Below are 19,895 nucleotides of genomic sequence, written 5' to 3' on the forward strand. Positions count from 1 at the left end.
CCCATTATTTGCCGGCCTCTATCCTTTAAAGCAAGTGAAAAACCTGGGCCTGGAGAGATGGCTCAGTGATTCAGAGGCCCTGCTGCTCTTCCAGAGGACCTAGATGCTCCCGGGAGCATCCACATGGCAGGTCATGATAGTCCAGCTCCAGCTGGAGGGGAGTGCCCCCTTCTGACCTCTGCAACCACTGCACACACGTGGTACACATACTATTTGTAGGCAAAATATCCATGCACATAAAATAAAAAATAGAAAAACCTGTCCCCAAAGTGGCATTTAGAGATTTCTGAAATTTTCTTATATCAAAAACAACCCCAAAGGGAATTAAAATATTTCTACCAAAGATTTGTCTTTAAAGGGAAGTGGGGCATTAGTTGCACTTCTGGTTCATTTGAGGAGGGGAAAAAATACTACTACAGGGACATTCTTGACTACGTGAGTAATGAAGAGTTATCTGGTATTTCAAATGTCAGTGTGTGTGCCATTTGCAGGGGCAGCAGAGCTGAATCAGAATGAATTACATGTCCCCAAGGTGGTGTATCAGTAGAGGCCCAGAGGGAGGGCAGACACAAAGGGAGGCTGGCACAAGGGGTGACCTGTGCTAAGGATCGGCACTAGGTCCTGGGGAGAAGCACTGGCCTGAATTCTCTTGAATCTCAGTTGCCAAGGGCTTCATGCTCCTTTCATTCCCTAAGGGTGAATCCTGCTGATCCCCTGGCATCCTTGATGTGTGACCTCCCAGCCTTGGTGCATTTGAATGTATCCATTGATGGGAAGTCATTACCTCTCACAGCACACCTTGTGTCTTTGGACAGCTCTACATACAGTCCTTCTTTATAGCGAGTGGAAATGCTTTCTCTTACAAATGCCACCCTTTGTTCCTGGGTCCACCTCTGTTTTCAGTGTGTCACATCTCTCGGGACAGCATGCCATTCAGTACCCATCTGCTTGTCCCATTTTATTCCATCTATACAGTTCCCTCCGAAGTCATTTTCTCCAACTGCAAGACCAGCCTAGCAAGGCAAAAAGCCTTAGCCTGTGATTGCTCTACTGACATCTGTGGCCTCAGCCTATGCATGCCAGTGAGGGTCAGCAGACAGTGGACTTCATCCCAACAGGCATGCTGTGGAGGTGGGGGTGGGGCGGGGATCCTCGTCAGCCAAAGAAAGCTAAGTAGAGACCAGGACCGTCATTCTAGGATAGCTCTGTCTGCTTTGGAGGAAGAAGAGTCATGGGAGGCTGCTGGGAGACTTTATCCACCCCCATCAGTAATGAGACCATACATATGTGTGCAAAGCAGTAATGAGACCACCAACTTCTCCCTCCCACCCAGGGAAGTAGCAGTGGGGGCCTGGAGCTGGGCTGAGCTTTCTATGACTTTATGAAGTCATGGAAGTGTTTATGAAGCTAATATTATACTTATCTCCAACCAGACAAAGACAGTAACACAGAAAGTGGGAGGGGGAGCTACAGACCCGTATACACACACACACACACACACACACACACACACACACACACACTGTCCCTCACACACACACACACACATACACACACACACTGTCCCTCACACACACACTCTCTCTCTCTTCCTCACATACACACACATTCTCCCTCACACACACACACACTCTCTCTCACTCACACACCCTCATACACACACTCACACACATACATACATACACACACTCATACACACACACTCACACACATACATACACACACACTCTCTCACACACACACACTCATACACACACACTCATACACACACACTCACACACATACATACACACACACTCTCTCACACACACACACTCATACACACACACACACTCACACACACACATACATACATACACACACTCATACACACACACTCACACACATACATACACACACACTCTCTCTCTCACACACACACACACTCATACACACACACACTCACACACACATACATACACACACTCTCCCTCACACACACACACTCTCACTCACATACACACACTCACACACTCACACACACACGTACACACACACACACACACACACTCATTTTGAGTCAGGGTTTCTCTGTGTTGCTCTGTAGACCAAGATGGCCTCAAACTCAGAGATTTGCTTGTCTCTGCCTCCCAAGTGCTGGGATTAAAGGTGTATGCCATCACCACCCTGCCAGACTCTTAAATTATTAACAGGTAGAATTCAACAATATCTTTTTAAACTATAAAACATGAAAGAAATGTATTTGTTCCAGGGATATACGGATAGTTATTTAATTATTTACAGGTATGCATGCATGTGTTGGTGAATATATATGAATGCACAAGACCAAACTAAAGGATGCCCAAGGTTTATTAGGAAACACTCTCTGATAACAAGGTGGAGAGTGCCGGCCGTCACCCATTCTGCCCTGGGGTGAATGGAAGCAGCAATCCATCTCTGACCAACACACAAGAGAGTGAGCACCAGCCCCCTCTTTCTTTCAAAGGACTTATGTCAGCAGACAAGAAGCTCTGCCTCTTGTCAGATAGCCATAGGTCACGGATGGGAAGAATACCCACTGTGTGTGTGTGTGTGTGTGTGTGTGTGTACATGCCTGTGTGTGTATGTGTACATACATACATGTATATTTATGTGGGTATGGATGAATGTGTGTTTATGTGGGTATAGATGGATGTGTGGGTGCAATGAAGCCCAGAGGGCAACCTCAGATGCCATCCATGTTGTAGTATAGAAGTTATTCTAAAATTTACGTGGAAAGGCAAAAGAAATAGAATAATAATTTCTTTTTCAAAAAAAGAAATAAAGTGAGGGTACATAGGTCAACGGAACATTGAGAGCTTCAGAAGTAGGCCACACAATATGCTTGACTGCTTTTTGGCAACAGTGATTCAGAAGATAACATTTCAAACAGTGCTGGGTCTCACAAGCAAAACCAAATTCTCTAAGTGGTGTCTCACACCAGCACAGACTCAGAAAGAACCATGAGCTTAAATTGACCTAAGTGTTGTCTCATGCCAGCACAGACTCAGAACCGAGAGCTTAAATGGGAAACTTTCAGGAAAAAAACAGGGGGTTAAGTTTAGGTCAAGAGCCACATATGCCCTATAAGAGGAAAAATGGATCGATTAGACATCATCAAAAGGAAACACATTCCCTTGAGTAGTCCCTGCTAAGAGAACGGGGGCAGACATGGCAGTGCACACTTTTAATCCCCATTTGGGAGGCAGCAGCAGGTAGATCTCTGTGAGTTTAAGGCTAGCCTCATTTACAAACAAGTTCCCAGCTACTTAAGGGTACACAGGGAGACTGTCTCCAGACACACACTGGAAGGAGGCTGTTACAGATTAGGAGAACATAATATTTTTTTGCCACACAGGTAGCAAAGGCACCTAGAGCATCCAAAGGATGTTCAAAGTTCACCTGTGAAGGTAGAGAGTCCACTTAGAATGTGCCCAAACACAGGATGTCCCCACAAATGCTGAAATCCTACTTCCCATATTGCTGGTGTATTGTGGTTCTCTAGAGGAATATAGGGGGATGGCTTATAAAAGGGGTGAGTTAGAATGGGTTGCACAGTAGAGCTGGATAGTCTCAACAATTGTTGTGAACACATCGGAGAGCCCGAGACCCCAGTAACTGCTCAAACCATAAAGCTAGATGTCTCAGCAGTCTCAAAACAGTGCTGGAGGCCTGGGAGATCCCTGATCATCACTGGTTTTCAATCCACATTGGAAGGCAGAAGAAACTGGAATCGGATAGTAACAGTAGAGTGTGCACCTCAGGAAGAAGTAAGCACAGGCCAGCAGCAAGCTTTCCCTTCAGACTTCTATGCATATGAACCCACCATTAAAAGTTGCAGCTGCCTCTGAGGTAGCTCTCCTACCCAGAGTGAATCCTCTTTGGAAGCGCTCAAAGACAGCTTGTGTCTTTTAGGTTGTTTCCAAATCCTGTCCAGTTGATAGTTAAAAGCGACCATGCCAGCTGGTGTGAGAAGGTTGGGCCTTAGGAAGTATTAGGTCATAGAAGCAAAGCCTTCATCAGTGGGTTAATGTCTTGGTGACAGAGGTCTAAGACAACTCCCCCCATCTCCTTCTGACAAGTAAAATCACAGTAGTGGACTCTCATATCTGCTAACACCTCGAGTTTGAGCTTCCCAGTTTTCAAAGCTGTTAAGTTTTGACCCTTTATAAAGCACTGTCTAGTTTGTAAGGCACCCATACTATGGTATCTTATTAGGCGTCTGACCTGAGGCAGGCAGTAGATAACCAACGTCATTAGCTATTAGAGAAATGCAAATTAAAAACAAATGAGATAATCATGTATAGTTTTAGACATGACTAAAAAAAAAAAACAGTGGCCTTTAAATGCCAGCACTTGGCATAGTGAGACAGAAGGATGTTGGCCAGTTTGAGTCAGTCTGGTCTACAAGTCCCATACTAGCCTGGCCTACGTGAGACCCTGTCTCAAAAACCAGCAATAACAAATAAAAAATTAAAAATAGTGACATCATCAAGTTCTGGGAAGTATGTGGAGAAACTGTGTCGTCATACATTCCTGCTGGGAATGCATGCTTCCTCTGCTCCTGAGCTGTAAACAGCTCCCAGTCTCTTTAAAATCAAAGTATACACCTACCATATGACCCAATGGTTACACTCCTGGGAGTTTATCCAAGAGAAACATGTTTATACAAAATCCTGCCCAGGAATATTCATAGTGGCTTTATTCATAATAAATAAAAGGTGGAAGCTACCCAGAAGACCTTCAGAAAGTAAATATAGTTAGACAGTTGCCCAAGTTAGAGAGGGGACTTAGACATAAAAGGGCAAGCTTGTTTCCAGAGAGCAACACTTGAGTGTACCAAGCTAGACCCAGGGGCTATGTACTATATTTCTCACAGTTCTCTTTGGTGTTACCATCTTGTGTTTTTGAGGTAGAATTGTACTTTGTAGTATAGGCTGGCCGGGAACTCCCAGAGTCTTCTTGCATCAGTCCCCTGCATGTTGGGATTAAGCCACCATGCCTGGCTTAACATTGCTGAAATGATAGTTGTAGTGATAGAGAACAGATTGAAGAGGGTGGGGTGGGTGTGGCTCTGGAAAGGGTAAAGAGAAAGATGCAAAACATGATGGAAATGTTCCACATTGTTGCTGTATCTCTGTCAGTATCCTGGCTGTGATATTGCAGTCGTGCAATTCTACCATTAATAGAAACTGGGCAAGGGGTACCCAACATCTGTCTGCTTGCTTGCTTTTCTTTCCTTTTCTCTTCCCTCTCCTCTCTTCTCTCTTCTCCCTCTCCCCATCCCTCTCGTTTCCTAGTACTGGGGATTAAATCTAGGATTTTGCATGTGATAGGAAAGCACTATACCGCTGAACTGTACCCACAGCCCTATTTTTACTTTCCATGATAGGCAGGGTCTCACCAAGTTGCCCAGGATGGCCTTAAATGTATGATCCTTCTGCTTCATCTTCCCAAGTAGCTGTGATTACAAGCCTGCCTCTACCCAGCCCAGCTCTATTGTTTGTAAACAGTGTGTATGTCTATAATTATCTACGCATAAAAAGTTTAAAAACAAGATCAGGAAAACAGCATTGAGCTTACGGAGAGTTGAAACACTGAAAATAAAGGCAGCTTTACTTTTAATGTGCATGTGTGTGCGTGTATGTGTACATGCCCACATGTGGAGATCAGAGGACAGCCTGCAGTGATCAGTCCTCTCTCCTAGCATCATGTGGCTCTGGTGATGAATCTCAGGCTGTTGGGGTTGGCAGCAATAACCTTTACCCACTAATCTATCTCACCAGCCTGCAGAAGGCTTTAAAAGAAATGTTCTCTGAAAGCACATGCATGCTTTGATTACACCTTGATCACGGAATACTCACCATCTGTGTCACCCTGGAAAGCAGAAAATGAATATTACTGGAGTAGGCCAAGGACCAGCCAAGTTTTGGCATGGCTTCCTATGAAAAGTAGCCATTGGGCTGGCTTTCTTCTCAGGAAGGCAACTCCCATCTAGTAGCTGAGACAGCTGCTGCACAGGCCTGGTCCACTGCCTGCCTGCCTGGCTCCTGGTGGGGAGGGGGTCTCTAAGCAGTAACAGAGCTGACCCAGAGCCTCGGGTGGGGAGAAAAATCGGTGCTACCTTAGCTTAGGTGGTGGTTGAGGGTGTTCCAAGATCTTTCTCCCCATGAGTGGGGTCTGGAGAAGGACTTGTACCTTGAATTCATGGTTTACTCTTTTCTTACAGACACACACTGTTGTTTTACCCAGCATCCTTCACTGCATCCATCCGTCGGACTTATACCAGTGAGGCAAATGCGGTGAGTGGCAGCCAGCTCCCTGCGAGCCCTGAGGTTGGGAGGGCCCTTTTGGGACTCCAGGCCGTGAGCTACCTTCTGAATGGGCCTGGACAGAGTGGCTGGAACACTCCGAACCACATTTTCGCTTAAGCCTTCTTTGAGGCCCTCCACCAGCAGGTAGACCCTCTCCCCATGCATATGGGAGCAGTGATGACACACTCTACCCCTCCCAGTCAGGGAACTTGTGGGGAGCACCTGCCAGGAAGCAAAGAACTGGGTTTCAGAGTGAGGTTCTGGGGTCTCTCAGCCCTATCTGTGTTCCAGTCCTGCCATTAACTACATTTTGAAAGTGACTCTGTTTCCCCACTGGAGACATGGAGTAAGCACACTTACTCTATAGCAGCTGTTCTCAACCTATGGGTCATGACCCCTTGGGGGAGATTGGGGTTGTACCACCCTTCCACAGGGGTTTCCCAAGACCATTGGAAAACACAGATATTTACATTTGTAACAGTAGCAAAATTACAGTTATGAAGTGGCAACAAAATAATTTTATGGTTGAAGGTCACCACAACATGAAACTGTAGTAAAGGGTCGCAGCACTGGGAAGGTTGAGAACCATAGGTTATGGTTGGGGATGGGGGCATGATATGAATAGAGTACATGCCCAGTGCTTTGCGCTCAGGAAGCACTGGATAAGCCTGGCTTTGATGAAGATGACAAGGGCAGTGAGCATCATGGTGACTATAGATAAGACACTGAGAAAGCAGGAGTCATTTCCCAGGCAGTCCTGTTGCTGGCTGAGTCTAGGCTGGAGCTTGGTCTCCTGATTCTAAGTGCCAGTCCCAGTATGCCTTGATGCCTGTCATTCTCCAGAAAGTGAGAGCCAGCTAGGGGGATGAGGCTTGGCCACCCAGCATGCATTAATATTACTGTGCAGAGGGCTGGGGAAGGCTGGTTGCTCTCCTCAGGATCCTGGGTTCCTAACATGGGTCTAACTTTCTAAAACAGGATAGTGGCAAAGCTGTCCTGGTCACAGGCTGTGACTCCGGATTTGGGTTCTCTTTGGCCAAACATCTACACTCAAAAGGTTTCCTTGTATTTGCTGGATGCTTAATGAAGGTAAGACTGGGCCATTTTCTTTACTATTATCCAAGCTCTCTCTCTCTCTCTCTCCCTGTGTGTGTGTGTGTGTGTGTGTGTGTGTGTGTGTGCGCGCGCGCGCGCGTGCGCGTGCGCGTGCATGTGCACACACTCTCACTTGCGCACACACTCTCACATGTGCATGCTCTTCTATGTGTTGCTAAAACAGCCTACACTTTCCCTACTTCAGTCTCATTTGTTCCAGCTTTTTGCACAGGTGCATGCATCCACGCATCCTCCCATGCATCATCCATGCATAAATCTATGCATCCATTCATCCACCAATCCTTCCATTGCTCATCCATCCATTGCTCTGCCATTTATTCACTCGTCAAATGATGGGCCTGCCACTTTGCTAGATGCTGTGGAATAAGAGTGCTCCAAGATCCAGTATCTTAGAGTTATATTGCTGTGATAAACACCATGACCAAAAGCAAGTTGGGGAGGAAAGTGTTTACTTTGCCTACATTTCCATATCACATTTCTTTGTAGAAGGCAGTGAGGGCAGGAACAAACAGGGCAAGCATTGGAGGCAGGAGCTGACACAGAGGCCATGGAGGGGTGCTGCTTAGTGGCCTGCTCCTCATGACTTGCTCAGCCTGCTTTCTTACAGAACCCAGGACCACCAGTCCAGGAGTGGTATCACCCACCATAGCCTAGGCCTTCCCACATCTATCACTAATTAAGAAAATGGCCTATAGGCTTGCTTGATCTTTTGGAGGCATTTTCTCAATTGGCATTCCCTCCTCTCAGATGACTCTAGCTTGGGTCAAACTGACATAAAATAGCCAGCACATTCAGAGAGTTCTCCATCCAGTGGTAAGAGGACACCATGCATAGGCACAGCTGAAGAAGTAGAATGGAAGCATTCTCAGGTCTTTCCAGATTGTTCCGGGTGAGGGGGAGAGATTGGCTCTGACTTGATGGGGAGGTGACATTGTTCAGGGCTGTCATAGATGAAGACTAGGAGACATGATCTGAGAGACAGAAGGGACATCCCAACACAGACTTGAAAGTGTAGAGCTAACTATTTTGGGACATCAAGTAGCATTTAGGGTCCATGAAGGGAAGTACTAGGATAGGAGACTGCAAATGTAACTAGGGGATTGTCCCCCCAGTTCAGAGAGCAACCTCCACAGGTCACTTTTAGGACATTTTCCTGGATCAATATTTTCCCTTTGGTTCTTTTCAGTTATATGCTGACATTCCACCCCCCCCCACACACACACACACACACACACACACACACGCACGCACGCACGCACGCACGCACGCACGCACGCACGCAGCCGTCCCATGCACCTCAAGCCCCAGCCAGTCACTGATTTCCATCCCCCTAGACTTGCCTTCTCTGGATGTTTTTCACATTGGATTCAAAGTTACTGGGTCTTTTTACTATGTGTCTTTCACATAGCACAATGTTTTCTTTGTTTGTTTTTAGACAGAGTCTCACTGCCAAGAACCCACAGAGATCCATTTGTCTCTGCCTTCCAGGTGCTGAGATTAAAGGCGTGCCCCACCACACCTGGCCCTAGCATGATTTTGAGAGCCATCTATATTGTAGCATGTATCATAGTTCATTTTTTCTGCAGAATATTACTTGATTATATGGATATACTACAGTGCTTTGTTCATTTGTACCCTAGATAAACTGGATAAAAACTTTAGAGATTTATTTTTTTATATGTATGGATGTTTTGCCTGCATATATGTATACCACATATATGTCTGGAGCTCCCAGAGGCCAGAAAAGGGCATCAGATACCCTGGAACTGGAGTTACAGATGGTTGTGAACCACTCTGTGGGTACTGGGAACTAAACCCAAGTCCTCTGCAAGTGCTCTTAACTGCTGAGCCATCTTTCCAGCCCCAAACTGCATTTCTAAAAAACATTCATAAAAATTAAAAATAAGCACTTGGCTTGACTTTTGGCTGTTTTGAATTGTGTTACTGTGAGCATTCACATCCCCATATCAGTGTAAGCCTCAGGGCATTAGAGTCAGTCCCTACCTGGGCCAGGTCATAAATCCAGAGCTTGCCCATGGCAAGAAGGACAGAGGTGACTACAGCCCTATCTCCCCAGGACAAAGGTGATGCTGGGGTTAATGAGCTGGACAGCTTAAACAGTGACCGACTAAGAACCATCCAGCTCAATGTCTGCAATGGTGAAGAGATCGAGAAAGCAGTAGAGACCGTCCACTCCAGCCTGAAGGACCCTGAAGAGGGTAAGGGTGCCTTGAGAGAGACTGCCAGTGCTGTGAAACTCAGGGTTGGTGTGTGGTGCCATTGTAGGGATCCTGGCCAATGCTGCCCTCCATTTGCAGGCCTCCTGGGAAAAGGCTCCTCTATTGTTTAAACTCTTTCTCCTGCTTGGTTTAAGGGAATGGATTAAATTAAGCATACTGGTGCAATAGGGCAGAAAAATGGCTATAGGCGAGTTTGAAATCTGTGGAGTGACAGATTGACATACTAATTCGGGCCGGTTCATCCAGTGCTCTTTGAATGTCCACCCTGGGCCAGGCACTGGGCTGAGTGGTGGGGATAGCCAAAGCTTACAGTTCTGTGAGTGGATGGATTTCACCATCAGGAAGCATGGCATGAACAGAGGCAGCAGCAAGGGAAGGGGGCCGTTGCCCAGTGCCAGGGGTAGGGTAGGGATAGGTAGTGTGGTAGAGAGCCAGGAGGGTTATGCCAAAGGGAGGGCAGAGCGTGAACAATGATGGGCTGCAGCCCATGGTGGGCTGGGATACGGCAAATGGTACCTTCATGGTAAGTTTGAGACTGGAGGTGGCAGCAGATGAGGTAGAGGACTGTCAGCTTTGCAGAAGGTACTGGAGAGTGAAGGGACTGTCTTGGGGTCGTGGCCTGGCTTGACTTGTGAAGCTCCCCCTGAAGCCTGCATTACAGAAGGGAATGGTGGGTTAAAGGGGAGTACGGGTGGCAGAGCCCTGAACACAGTGGTAGGAGCTCGCTAGTCGTACCTAGAGAACAAGCTAGCAGACAATTTGGATATGGAAATGAAGTGGCAAGAGGTGTCTGTCCTACATAGCTGGTGTCCTCCACTGCAAGAGCAAGATGAGGGTGAATAGGCACGGAGATGCCCATGGGACACTCTGGGATGTGTCCAGAGGGGATGTAGGACCCAGGGAGAGGGAGCCGGTTGGATGGAGTGCTCAAAGCTAAAGTTATAGACAATGTAGAGAGCCAATGGTCCAAGGATCAAATGTTGGAGAGGCTCCCTGAGCATCTTGTTTCGTCCTAGTTCAGCCTGTGTGGGGGACTTTATAGTTTGAGGGAGTCTGCTCTCCATCTGAGGGGGTTACCATTCAAGTGGACCTCAGGAGCAGGGAGCTGGGCCATACAGTAGGCCCTGTGCAAAAGCCAGTCTGTGCTGTTGATCTTGGAGCCCCTTGACATGTTAGCTCCCTGCTGCTCAACTGCTGGGTGGGGCCCAGTGAAGGGGCTGGGTGACCTGCACCTGCGCTTCGTAGCTGACCAAAACCGCCAGGCTGAAAAAACAAAACAAAACACTGCCATCTCTGAGACGAACTTGTGCCACATGACTAACAGAAGAGACTGTTCCTTAGGGAGCCTTAGGGTCACTTCAGCAGCTTGGGGCTGCCACACTACCCTCCTAGAGGCCACTCTGGGGCGCTGTGTTCTCCAGGAGCCCTGTGTGCTGAAGACCCTCTGGACATCTGTTTAATAATTAACAGCGATACTTGGTGTCCCTGGCCCATTAAGAAAAGGCAGGCGGGTCCCACAGGGATGATCACCAGTCACATAGCCTGTCACCCTTTGTCCCCCACAGTCTCCCTGGACAGCTAGGGCATTGCCTTCACAGACTAGGAAGCAGAAAGGCCACAGCAGCAGGCAGCCTGGAGTCACAGCTTGTGGGACTTGGCAGAATGGAGCACAGCTGGGATCCATGGCTACTGTTCTGCCATTCACAGAAACCATCCTGCAATTTTGGAGTTTTCCGGTTCAAAACCAGAAAGCAAAGCTGTCAGATAGCATTTGCATGCCGGCTTCCCCCCCCACACACACTCTTTTCCATCCTCTCCATCAACCTCTTCCTGCCAGTTGTGTCCCTGTCCGCGCCCCTCCCCCATGCCCCTTCTTCTAGCCCTGATTGTCCTTTTCCTGGTAAGTCTGAACACCTCCCATTGAGCACTGTTGGCTTTGGCCTCCAGGTGGCACCCTCCCAGAGCGTCCCAGCAGTCAGGTTTACCATCCCACCCAGTCTGGATAAGGACAGATGTACGCCCATCTTGGGCCCTCCTGGGCACATTTTGATGCTGCTTTTCACTCTGGCTCTATGGGACAGTCACCACCAAAGTCTGGGAAGCCACCTCAGGTGCTGAGGTGAAGTGAACTCTGCTTAGAGAGTTCAGCCACCTACCCTGCTTTGTAGGACCCTGAGCCTGTGACCAGCCCTCCCAACTCCAGGAAAGCATGCACACACACACTGACAGTGTAGGTACGGCCTGCCCCTGGAGCCATTACTTACCAATGGGGAAGCATTTACTGAGCCCCTGCTTGAAGCTCTGGACTATGCTAGGAGCTAGACACCAACCTAGTGGCTTCTGGACAAACCTCTGAGAAGCAGTTAAACAACCCAGGGCCTTATGCTGTGGGCAGGGAATCCTTTACATCAGGTTGTCCCTTGATCTTGGGGGGCGGGGGATGGGGACAGGGACTGTATTTATCCAGACCTTCACCTCTCTAAACAAGTGTGACTTGGGTATGAACCAGCTCCGATGTGGGCCTCAGCTTGCTTGTCTGTGAAGTGGTAAAGTATTTCTAGCCATCTCTTGCCTAGTCTAGACCTTATGACTGTGGAAGCAGGGGGCGGCTTTCCCAAGGAGCAGCCAAGCTGTTCATACTGAGAGGCAGAGTATGTGGAGAGAAGTCTGCAAAGGCCTCGGGTGCTACACTGCAGATTTAGAGCCACAGGAATGGGGAGAAAGATGAGCCTGGGTAGAGATGGAGGCTATGGATTGAGGCAGGGAGACCTGGAGGGATCTTCACAGAGCACAACAGAGTTCAGCCAGGGCTTGTGTTAATGCAGAAGGAAACAGAACTGACTCTTTGCCACAGTGGGGCTACGCATGAAGGCTTGTCCTCAGTCCTGGGTCAGATCTCACCTTCCTTGCCTAGTCCCCAGTGACACCGAGCAAAGACGAAGCCTCTATGAGCCTCAGTTGCACCAGTCAGCTATGGGTTGATTTAGCATCTACTGTGTGACTTAGTTATGAGGGTCAGGTGACATCACCAGTGCCATTCTGATCATGCCATCTTTCCAGCCCTGGGTGACACATTGGATGGGGAGAGGGGGAGGAGTTGGAGGAGTGAACATAGTAACACTAACAGAACTCAGCGTGTTAGTGGTGGTCAGGGTGAGTTAGGACTGTGCAGCTCAGACAGAAGGGACAGTAAGGTGGAGTTGTGGATCCAGTCCCTCTAAAGGCACATGGGACTTGTCTGGACACAGAGATAATACTGAGGCCATTCTGGGGAAGCAGCTGCCCCCTGGGCTGGCAAGAGTGCTGTTGAAGTTTCTTTAGAACCCTGACTGGCCAAGGACTCCGGAGAAGTACCAGGTCAACTGTTGCTTGCCCAGTCGGCACTCAGTGTACTTACATAGGTTAAGTTTAATTCATCTTTATTGGACAGTAGTACTAGATACAATTGTTTTACTTTTAGGTTGAATGTACACACATACATTTTAGACCCTGTGATACTGTCCCATTTGAGTCAGACACAAAGCCACTGGAAAGGTCTTCTACAAGTATGTAGTAGCAGAAAAGACTGTGTTAACATTCAGGAGAGTCAGGCTGAGCATGAGACACTGGATATGACTTCTAGGGGTGGCGGCAGGTAGAGGAAAAATGCTGGGATTCTCTGTGTCACTGGGGGGGGCAGCGGGGGGGCGGAGCTGGTGCCCAGGGCCATTAGTAGATGGTATCAAAGAAGAGATTAGAGATGGGGCCGGACTTAGTTGGTGGCCTCTTAGAGGCCATAGGAGAACAGGATGAACAGTAGATGGGAGGTTGGAGTCCAGAGTGGTGTGACAGGATGGAGAGGTTAGGATGTTCTCAGAAGGAAGGAGATCAGGTAGCACGGTCTTAGGGGGTAGAAATGTAGTAGACGTTCATCACCCAACACACATGCACTGCGTTCCTAATGGACAGTTAAGGACGGCTGCTGTGGGTGGAGAGGGGCATGGGCCTAAGGGTTAGCCATAGCCACCAGAGAGGCTTTGGGCTCCAGCTGGAAGCCTCAGGGAAGCCAGAAGACAGCTGTTGGAGCTGTGGGGTTTCTGGGATGCCTCTGATTGTGTGGGTTGTGCCTCAAGGTCACAACTTTAGCCTGAGAGCTGAGGGCAGGGAGCCCCAGCAGGCAGCTGGTGCAGGAGAGAGCTCTTTGGACACCAGCAATTTCCTCTCCTTAATAAATGCCCTTAATTCCCTGTAATTGAAGGAGAAGGCACCAGAGGTCAGCTGACCAAGCTTTAATTTGGACAAGACGGAAGGAAAGCAACTGGAGACCAATTACCCTGTCATTTACACAAACTCATTCCCGTGATGCACTGGGAGAGTGAGTCCCAGGCCTCATTCTCACAGGTGATGAGCAAGCATCCTGCCTCTGCTGAAGCCCCTGCAAGGAGCACAGAGCTTTTTGTGGCAGGAGGTTAAGCCATGAGGAGACCAAACCCTGAGAATCTCCATAACAAAGAGGAAGGACCCCACTCTGCCCTGGGGCTCTGACCCATCCACTTCTTACACCCCCAAAACGGAACTCAAAACCCTGGAAAGCAGGCGCCTTCCCTTGGCTCGGGTCCAACCCCATCTCCGACTTAATGATGAGACTTAAAGCTGTCTTTTCCCTTGACAGCTTTGGTTTCCCCTTGCTGCCAAAATAGTTAAGACAAAATAAACTCCAGGAACTTTCCAGAACCAACATTGTCTGCGTCTACAAAAGCCAGCTGTCCCTTAGCTGCTCTGTGAAACAGTCAGCTGGAGCAGGCTGTGAGTACAGGCATCTTCTTGGAGCCTGTACTGACACACACACAGGCTTAGGAGAGGGTGAGAAGAGACACACTGTCCCTTAATGTGTGACCAGCAAACAGCAGCACGCTCAGGAGAGGAACATGAGAGAACAGAGAATTTGTTACGAGTTCCAAGGTGGAGTAGGGTGGGGCCTGATCATGAGCAAGGCTTGGCAGCAGAACCCATAACTTAATGGGTGACCTTGAAGTTTTGGGTCCTTCTATGAGCTTGGCTTGGAAAATTCCTGAGGTTTGCCTGGTCACTGGCAAGCGGGGCAATAGAAACAATAGCTGAGTTGCATGAATAGATACAGGGTGTAGACTTGAGGTCATATGGAGGAGAGGGAAATGCCTGTCTTCCTTCCTTTTCTGTTGCTGTGATAAACACCATGACCAAAAAACACACTGGGAAAAGTTTATTTGGCATATAAAATACCATCTCTGTGAAGGAAATCGGGGCAGGAACTCAGAGCAGGAGCCTGGAGGCGGGAACAGAGCAGAGGCCATGGGGGAGTGCCGCTTACTGGCTTGCTCTACAGTTTGTTTTTGTACACACCACCTGGCAAGGCATTGTATCACCCGCAAGAAAACGCCCTATAGATTTGCCTACAGGCAGCTCGTACGGAGTAATAGTAATCTTTTCAATTACTATTACCTCTTCCCAGATACTCATCAAGTTGACAAAAGCCAACCTGTCCAGTGTAGGTGTGGAGCAAGACATGGGCGAAGATCCTGCAAGACTCAGTCATGAAGGGCTGAGAATTGATTCAGCCAGCAGTGACAGGAAGCCTGGATGTTGGTTCTCTCTCTCTCTCTCTCTCTCTCTCTCTCTCTCTCTCTCTCTCTCTCTCTCTCTCTCTCTCTCTCTCTCTCTCCTTTCACTCTTGGCCGACTCTAGAAATGTTTCCTGAGAGCCTTGGGCAAGAGGCTGGGGGTCATGGGAGAAAGATCAGAATAGAGAGCGGCGATGGGCTAGTGGCATCGGAGCCCACATGGTGACCTGCTGTGTCCTCTTTCGTCCAGGATTGTGGGGCCTGGTTAACAATGCAGGCATTTCAACATTCGGGGAGGTGGAGTTCACCAGCATGGAGACATACAAAGAAGTGGCAGAAGTGAACCTCTGGGGTACAGTGCGCACAACGAAATCCTTCCTCCCCCTTCTCCGGAGAGCCAAAGGTGAGCTGGAAGACAGATTCTTCCTGCCCACCCCTCATTGTACCTGCCCGACCTTTTCATTCCTGTTCAGATTGGAAACACCAGAGCTGCCAGAGCTAGCATCCACAGTAGTGAGGCGACTTCAGGGGTCTCAGAGCCATGCTGGGCGTGGGAATGGTGATGGGGAGAAGTGCATGGCCAGGTAGGGGCGAGGAGTCTGTGGCTTTCAGAAGTAGAGTAGATGGGTTGGGATGGTGGTACACAACTGTAAGCCAGCACTGACTGAAGCAAGATCCTGAGTTAATGTCAGCCTAGGACACATAATGAAACCCTGTCTCAAAAACGCACAGGAAAGGTAGTTCAGTGCACTCAGGGCTTATGGATCATAGCGGCTTGCCCTCTAAGAACCAGTTCTGGAGAAGTAACCACATGTCCACCAACTGTGTCTGCATGCTGTCATATCACAGTGTAATATTAAACAAATGTTAGTATGTTCCATAGCTTAAAAATGAGACATTGTGTTATTCAGTTCAAACAAGACTAGAAACTTGGAGAACAGACACAATGCCCAGATCACATAAAATAGCCATATATCAGCAAAGCTAGCTATAAAGTCATGAGGTCTGACTTTTCTCCCTGGAACAGCAAGCCACTGTGACAAAAAGGTACCAGATCCCCAGATCTGTCTCAAGGTTTTGGCAATGTAGGAACGGACAGGAATCAGCTGTAGTCTTCAAGAGGAAGCCCCACCTTTTAGTGACCTCACACTTAGGGGGTGTATGTTCTGGGGGGCACCCCTTGGGCAAGTTGACCCAGGTCAGCCTGGGCTGAGTGGGATCTACCCCAACCCCACCAGGATGGGAGAAGTTGGGATGGACCCATTCTCAGGCTAGGGCTGTGACAGAATGCTTGAGTCGGGCAATGATACCTCATGTCCAGCCTTGAAATCAGCTTTGGAGGTCAGGCCCCTGCTCCTGCTCCTGCCCCAGCCCACTCTTTCTGGCTCTGGTGCTGGGAATAGCCCACCACCCCCGTCCTCCTCTGGGATGGGGGTGTTGTAGGCTCCCTTTTGCCAGCCTGGTCCTGGGCATTCTGGCTTCTGTGCTCTATCTCTGTCCCCGGCCGTGCCAGCAGTCAGCACCCACCTGGACTCACCATGATACTTCTCTGTGTACCTAACTGGGGAAGCTGAGTTTTAAGCTCACTGAGGGGAAGGAGGAGGTTTTGGTTTGTGTTTCTCCCCAACTGGCATCAGACCCTGCTTAGAGTGGACGCATAGGTTCACACAGACATAGCCATTCCATGTCTCACACACGGCCGGTATGTTTCCACCCCACAGTATTATCACCAGGCAGGCTCCGGCCAGTGATCAGTCATGCGTGTGTACCTTTTCCAGGGCACCCTCCTGGTGCACAGGCTTGTTCCTCCTCTGTTCCCCCTTCCCTGGTCCTGCCTGGCACAGCAGAGTCCTTGAGGAAGATTGGGGACCCTGGTTAGCTAGGTGGTCCACCGAGGCCCCCTGCCTCTGGTTCTAAAGCTGTCCCTGCCAGGCCACCATGTCACAGGGCAATCCATCTGAGCAGATGTTTGCTGTCTTCTTCTATAGGCCGTGTTGTTAACATCAGCAGTATGCTGGGCCGAATGGCCAACCCAGCCCGCTCACCTTACTGCATCACCAAGTTTGGGGTAGAGGCTTTCTCCGACTGCCTCCGCTATGAGATGCACCCTCTGGGTGTGAAGGTCAGTGTGGTGGAGCCCGGCAATTTCATTGCTGCTACCAGTCTCTATAGCCCAGAGCGTATCCAGGCCATTGCCAAGAAGATGTGGGATGATCTTCCTGAGGTCGTCCGCAAAGACTATGGCAAGAAGTATTTCGATGAGAAGATCGCCAAGATGGAGACCTACTGCAACAGCGGCTCCACAGACACGTCCTCTGTCATCAATGCTGTCACACATGCCCTGACAGCCGCCTCCCCCTATACCCGCTACCATCCCATGGACTACTACTGGTGGCTGCGAATGCAGATCATGACCCACTTTCCAGGGGCCATCTCTGACATGATCTACATACACTGAAGAGCTACAGAGGCCTCTGTGACCAGGGGATCTGATGGGAGGGAGAAGGATGAGGGGAGGGAGTTCGGACAGTTACCTTCTGATTACACTTGTGGATTACCCACTGTCTTAGGAAGACCTATTTTAGCATTAACCTTACTTGTGCACGTGGTGAATGGGTCTGGACCTTCACAGATGTGAGGGCACAGGTGTGGCCCTAAGCCTCAGGGCCAACATGGTGCTTCTATCTATCTCAAGCTGATTTTATACAAAGATTTGTGGGAAATATCTTTATATTAAAAATAGATTGTTATAATAGAATCCAAAATCATTTTAAAGCCAAAACATCCATTCAAAATATTTATCCTTAAGCAAGTCTCATGAGCATGAAGGACAGATTTTTTTTTCCTTGTGTGCATGAAGAATTTGCAGAACTTGTGATCTGCATACAAAATGCCCTTTTTGCTGTGCCCAAGTGGTCCTACTGTGCACTGGCATTGCTGTAAAAACTCATCACATTTGTGTTCTGGGGACACTGTGGACCCATCAGTCCTTGACTTCTCTGGCCAGCAGTGTGTCTTCTCCTGAGACAGTCCCACCAGGTGCCCCTGAGTGGTTTCTGCACGACCATGGCACGATGTGACTGGTGGCCAGCAGCCACTGACTCAGCTGGCTGGGGGTGGGGAATCTAGAGATTGGCAGCTGAGAGTTCTCCACCCTCTTCGAAGACGGGTTAGATCTGGGTGGAAGCGCTCTGCATAGGAGTGTGGTTTGGTTTCGCCTTGGACAGGATTGGTGCTCTTTGGGGCTGTAGACAAATGAGTGGTGGTGCCAAGGCTGGGCACTGAGACACTTCCCCAGCAATGGATCACATACACACCTGTTCCATTGGCCTTCAGGATGGTCACACCTCTCCTTCCTACTGTGAACTTCTTAATTAAGCTACTCAGTCTGTTACCAATCAAGGAAGGTTTGACTTTGAAGGCTGCTTGTCCCTGCAGTTGTCCGGGGGGCTGTAAAGCCTTGGGCAGCTTTACACATTTAAATAATCATTTGTGCCTTTTGTTGCAAAATCTAGTCCTGCCACTAGAGGGAGCCATGGCTCCTCAGCTAGAGCCTGTTCAGCGTTTTCTTTCAAGCTTGAGGTCTTTCCAAGAGTGTTTGACCACCTACTTGGATGCTGCCTCGGAACAAAGAATGAAGCAAAGCCCCTTTGGAAACAGTGATCCTACACTCCTAAGCAGTTGTCTGGCCTGAACCTGGAGCCCAGTGCCAAGAGAGAGCAAAGGAACTTAGGCAGCTAGAACACACTGGCATGTGCAGCCATACTGAGGCAAAAGGTTCCACAGAGAGCAGATTCAGCCTGCCTTTTGGGGTTTTGACCTCTCTGGATTCAAACAGAGGTGCTATGTTCCATCCCTGTCTTCAGGCAAGGCAGAAAGGGTCTGGGAGGAAAGGGACGAGGGAGGCAAGGCCTCAGGACCCAGAGAGGGACCCCTGATGGCTTGCACTTAACCTAACAGTGAGATGCTTTTGTACTTCAGGGCCTACCTCCAGCTGGAGCCTTCCCGTGGCATTTTTACATCTTGGGAGAATTTGTTTTCGTGCTTAATAAAGAGGTTGATTGTAACACTTGGAGAGTGGCTTGGAGTTACACTCATGTATCCATCCATCACTGGGAGCTAGAAAGGGATTGGAGGTGACACTGACTTGAGTCCCAAGAAGCAATAAACTGAATGCCAGAGGATGTTCACCGGGGGCTTAAGCTGCGAAAGAGAACTGCCTGGTTAGGCCGTTGTGGCTTGCTTTATTTTACTTATTATACTGACTATCTTGCTGGACCTGATTTTTAACCTTTATTCTAACAACTAAAAAGCCCAAGGTTACGAGGCATGGTGGCACACTCTTTTAATTCCAGCACTTGGTAGGCAGAAGAGGGCTGATCTCTGTGAGTTCAAGTAAGCCTGGACTACACAGTAAGACCCTGTCTCAGAAAAGAAAAACCCAGAGTACTTTCCTTCCAAACAGTCTCAGTGGTAATTCAACCCCCCGGCTCACCTTCACTTGTTGCAATGACCAGCCTGCTTGGACACAGGAACTGCCTTTGATCTTTACGAGACAGGTGAGGTAGACAGATCACAGGTTGCTCCCATTTTACAGGCCATATAACTGAGGCCCCAAAGAGGAAAGAG

At 48.8% G+C, this 19,895-nt stretch overlaps 1 protein-coding gene across 2 annotated transcripts in view; it reads left to right on the top strand.

Annotated features, from left to right (window-relative positions):
* Bdh1 (3-hydroxybutyrate dehydrogenase 1) overlaps positions 1–18,074 on the top strand; it is a 28,863-nt gene extending 10,789 nt beyond the window's left edge. For both annotated transcript variants that reach the window (XM_051191315.1, XM_051191316.1), the window contains exons 3-7: positions 6,248–6,320; positions 7,311–7,421; positions 9,526–9,667; positions 15,517–15,669; positions 17,255–18,074. In XM_051191315.1, the coding sequence (XP_051047272.1) occupies positions 6,248–6,320; positions 7,311–7,421; positions 9,526–9,667; positions 15,517–15,669; positions 17,255–17,724 (949 nt within the window). In that variant the 3' untranslated portion in view covers positions 17,725–18,074. The remainder of the gene's footprint in view (positions 1–6,247; positions 6,321–7,310; positions 7,422–9,525; positions 9,668–15,516; positions 15,670–17,254) is intronic.
* Positions 18,075–19,895: the final 1,821 nt, after the last annotated feature.

This window comes from Phodopus roborovskii, unplaced genomic scaffold (assembly GCF_943737965.1).
Source record: "Phodopus roborovskii unplaced genomic scaffold, PHOROB, whole genome shotgun sequence".
Taxonomy (NCBI): domain Eukaryota; kingdom Metazoa; phylum Chordata; class Mammalia; order Rodentia; family Cricetidae; genus Phodopus; species Phodopus roborovskii.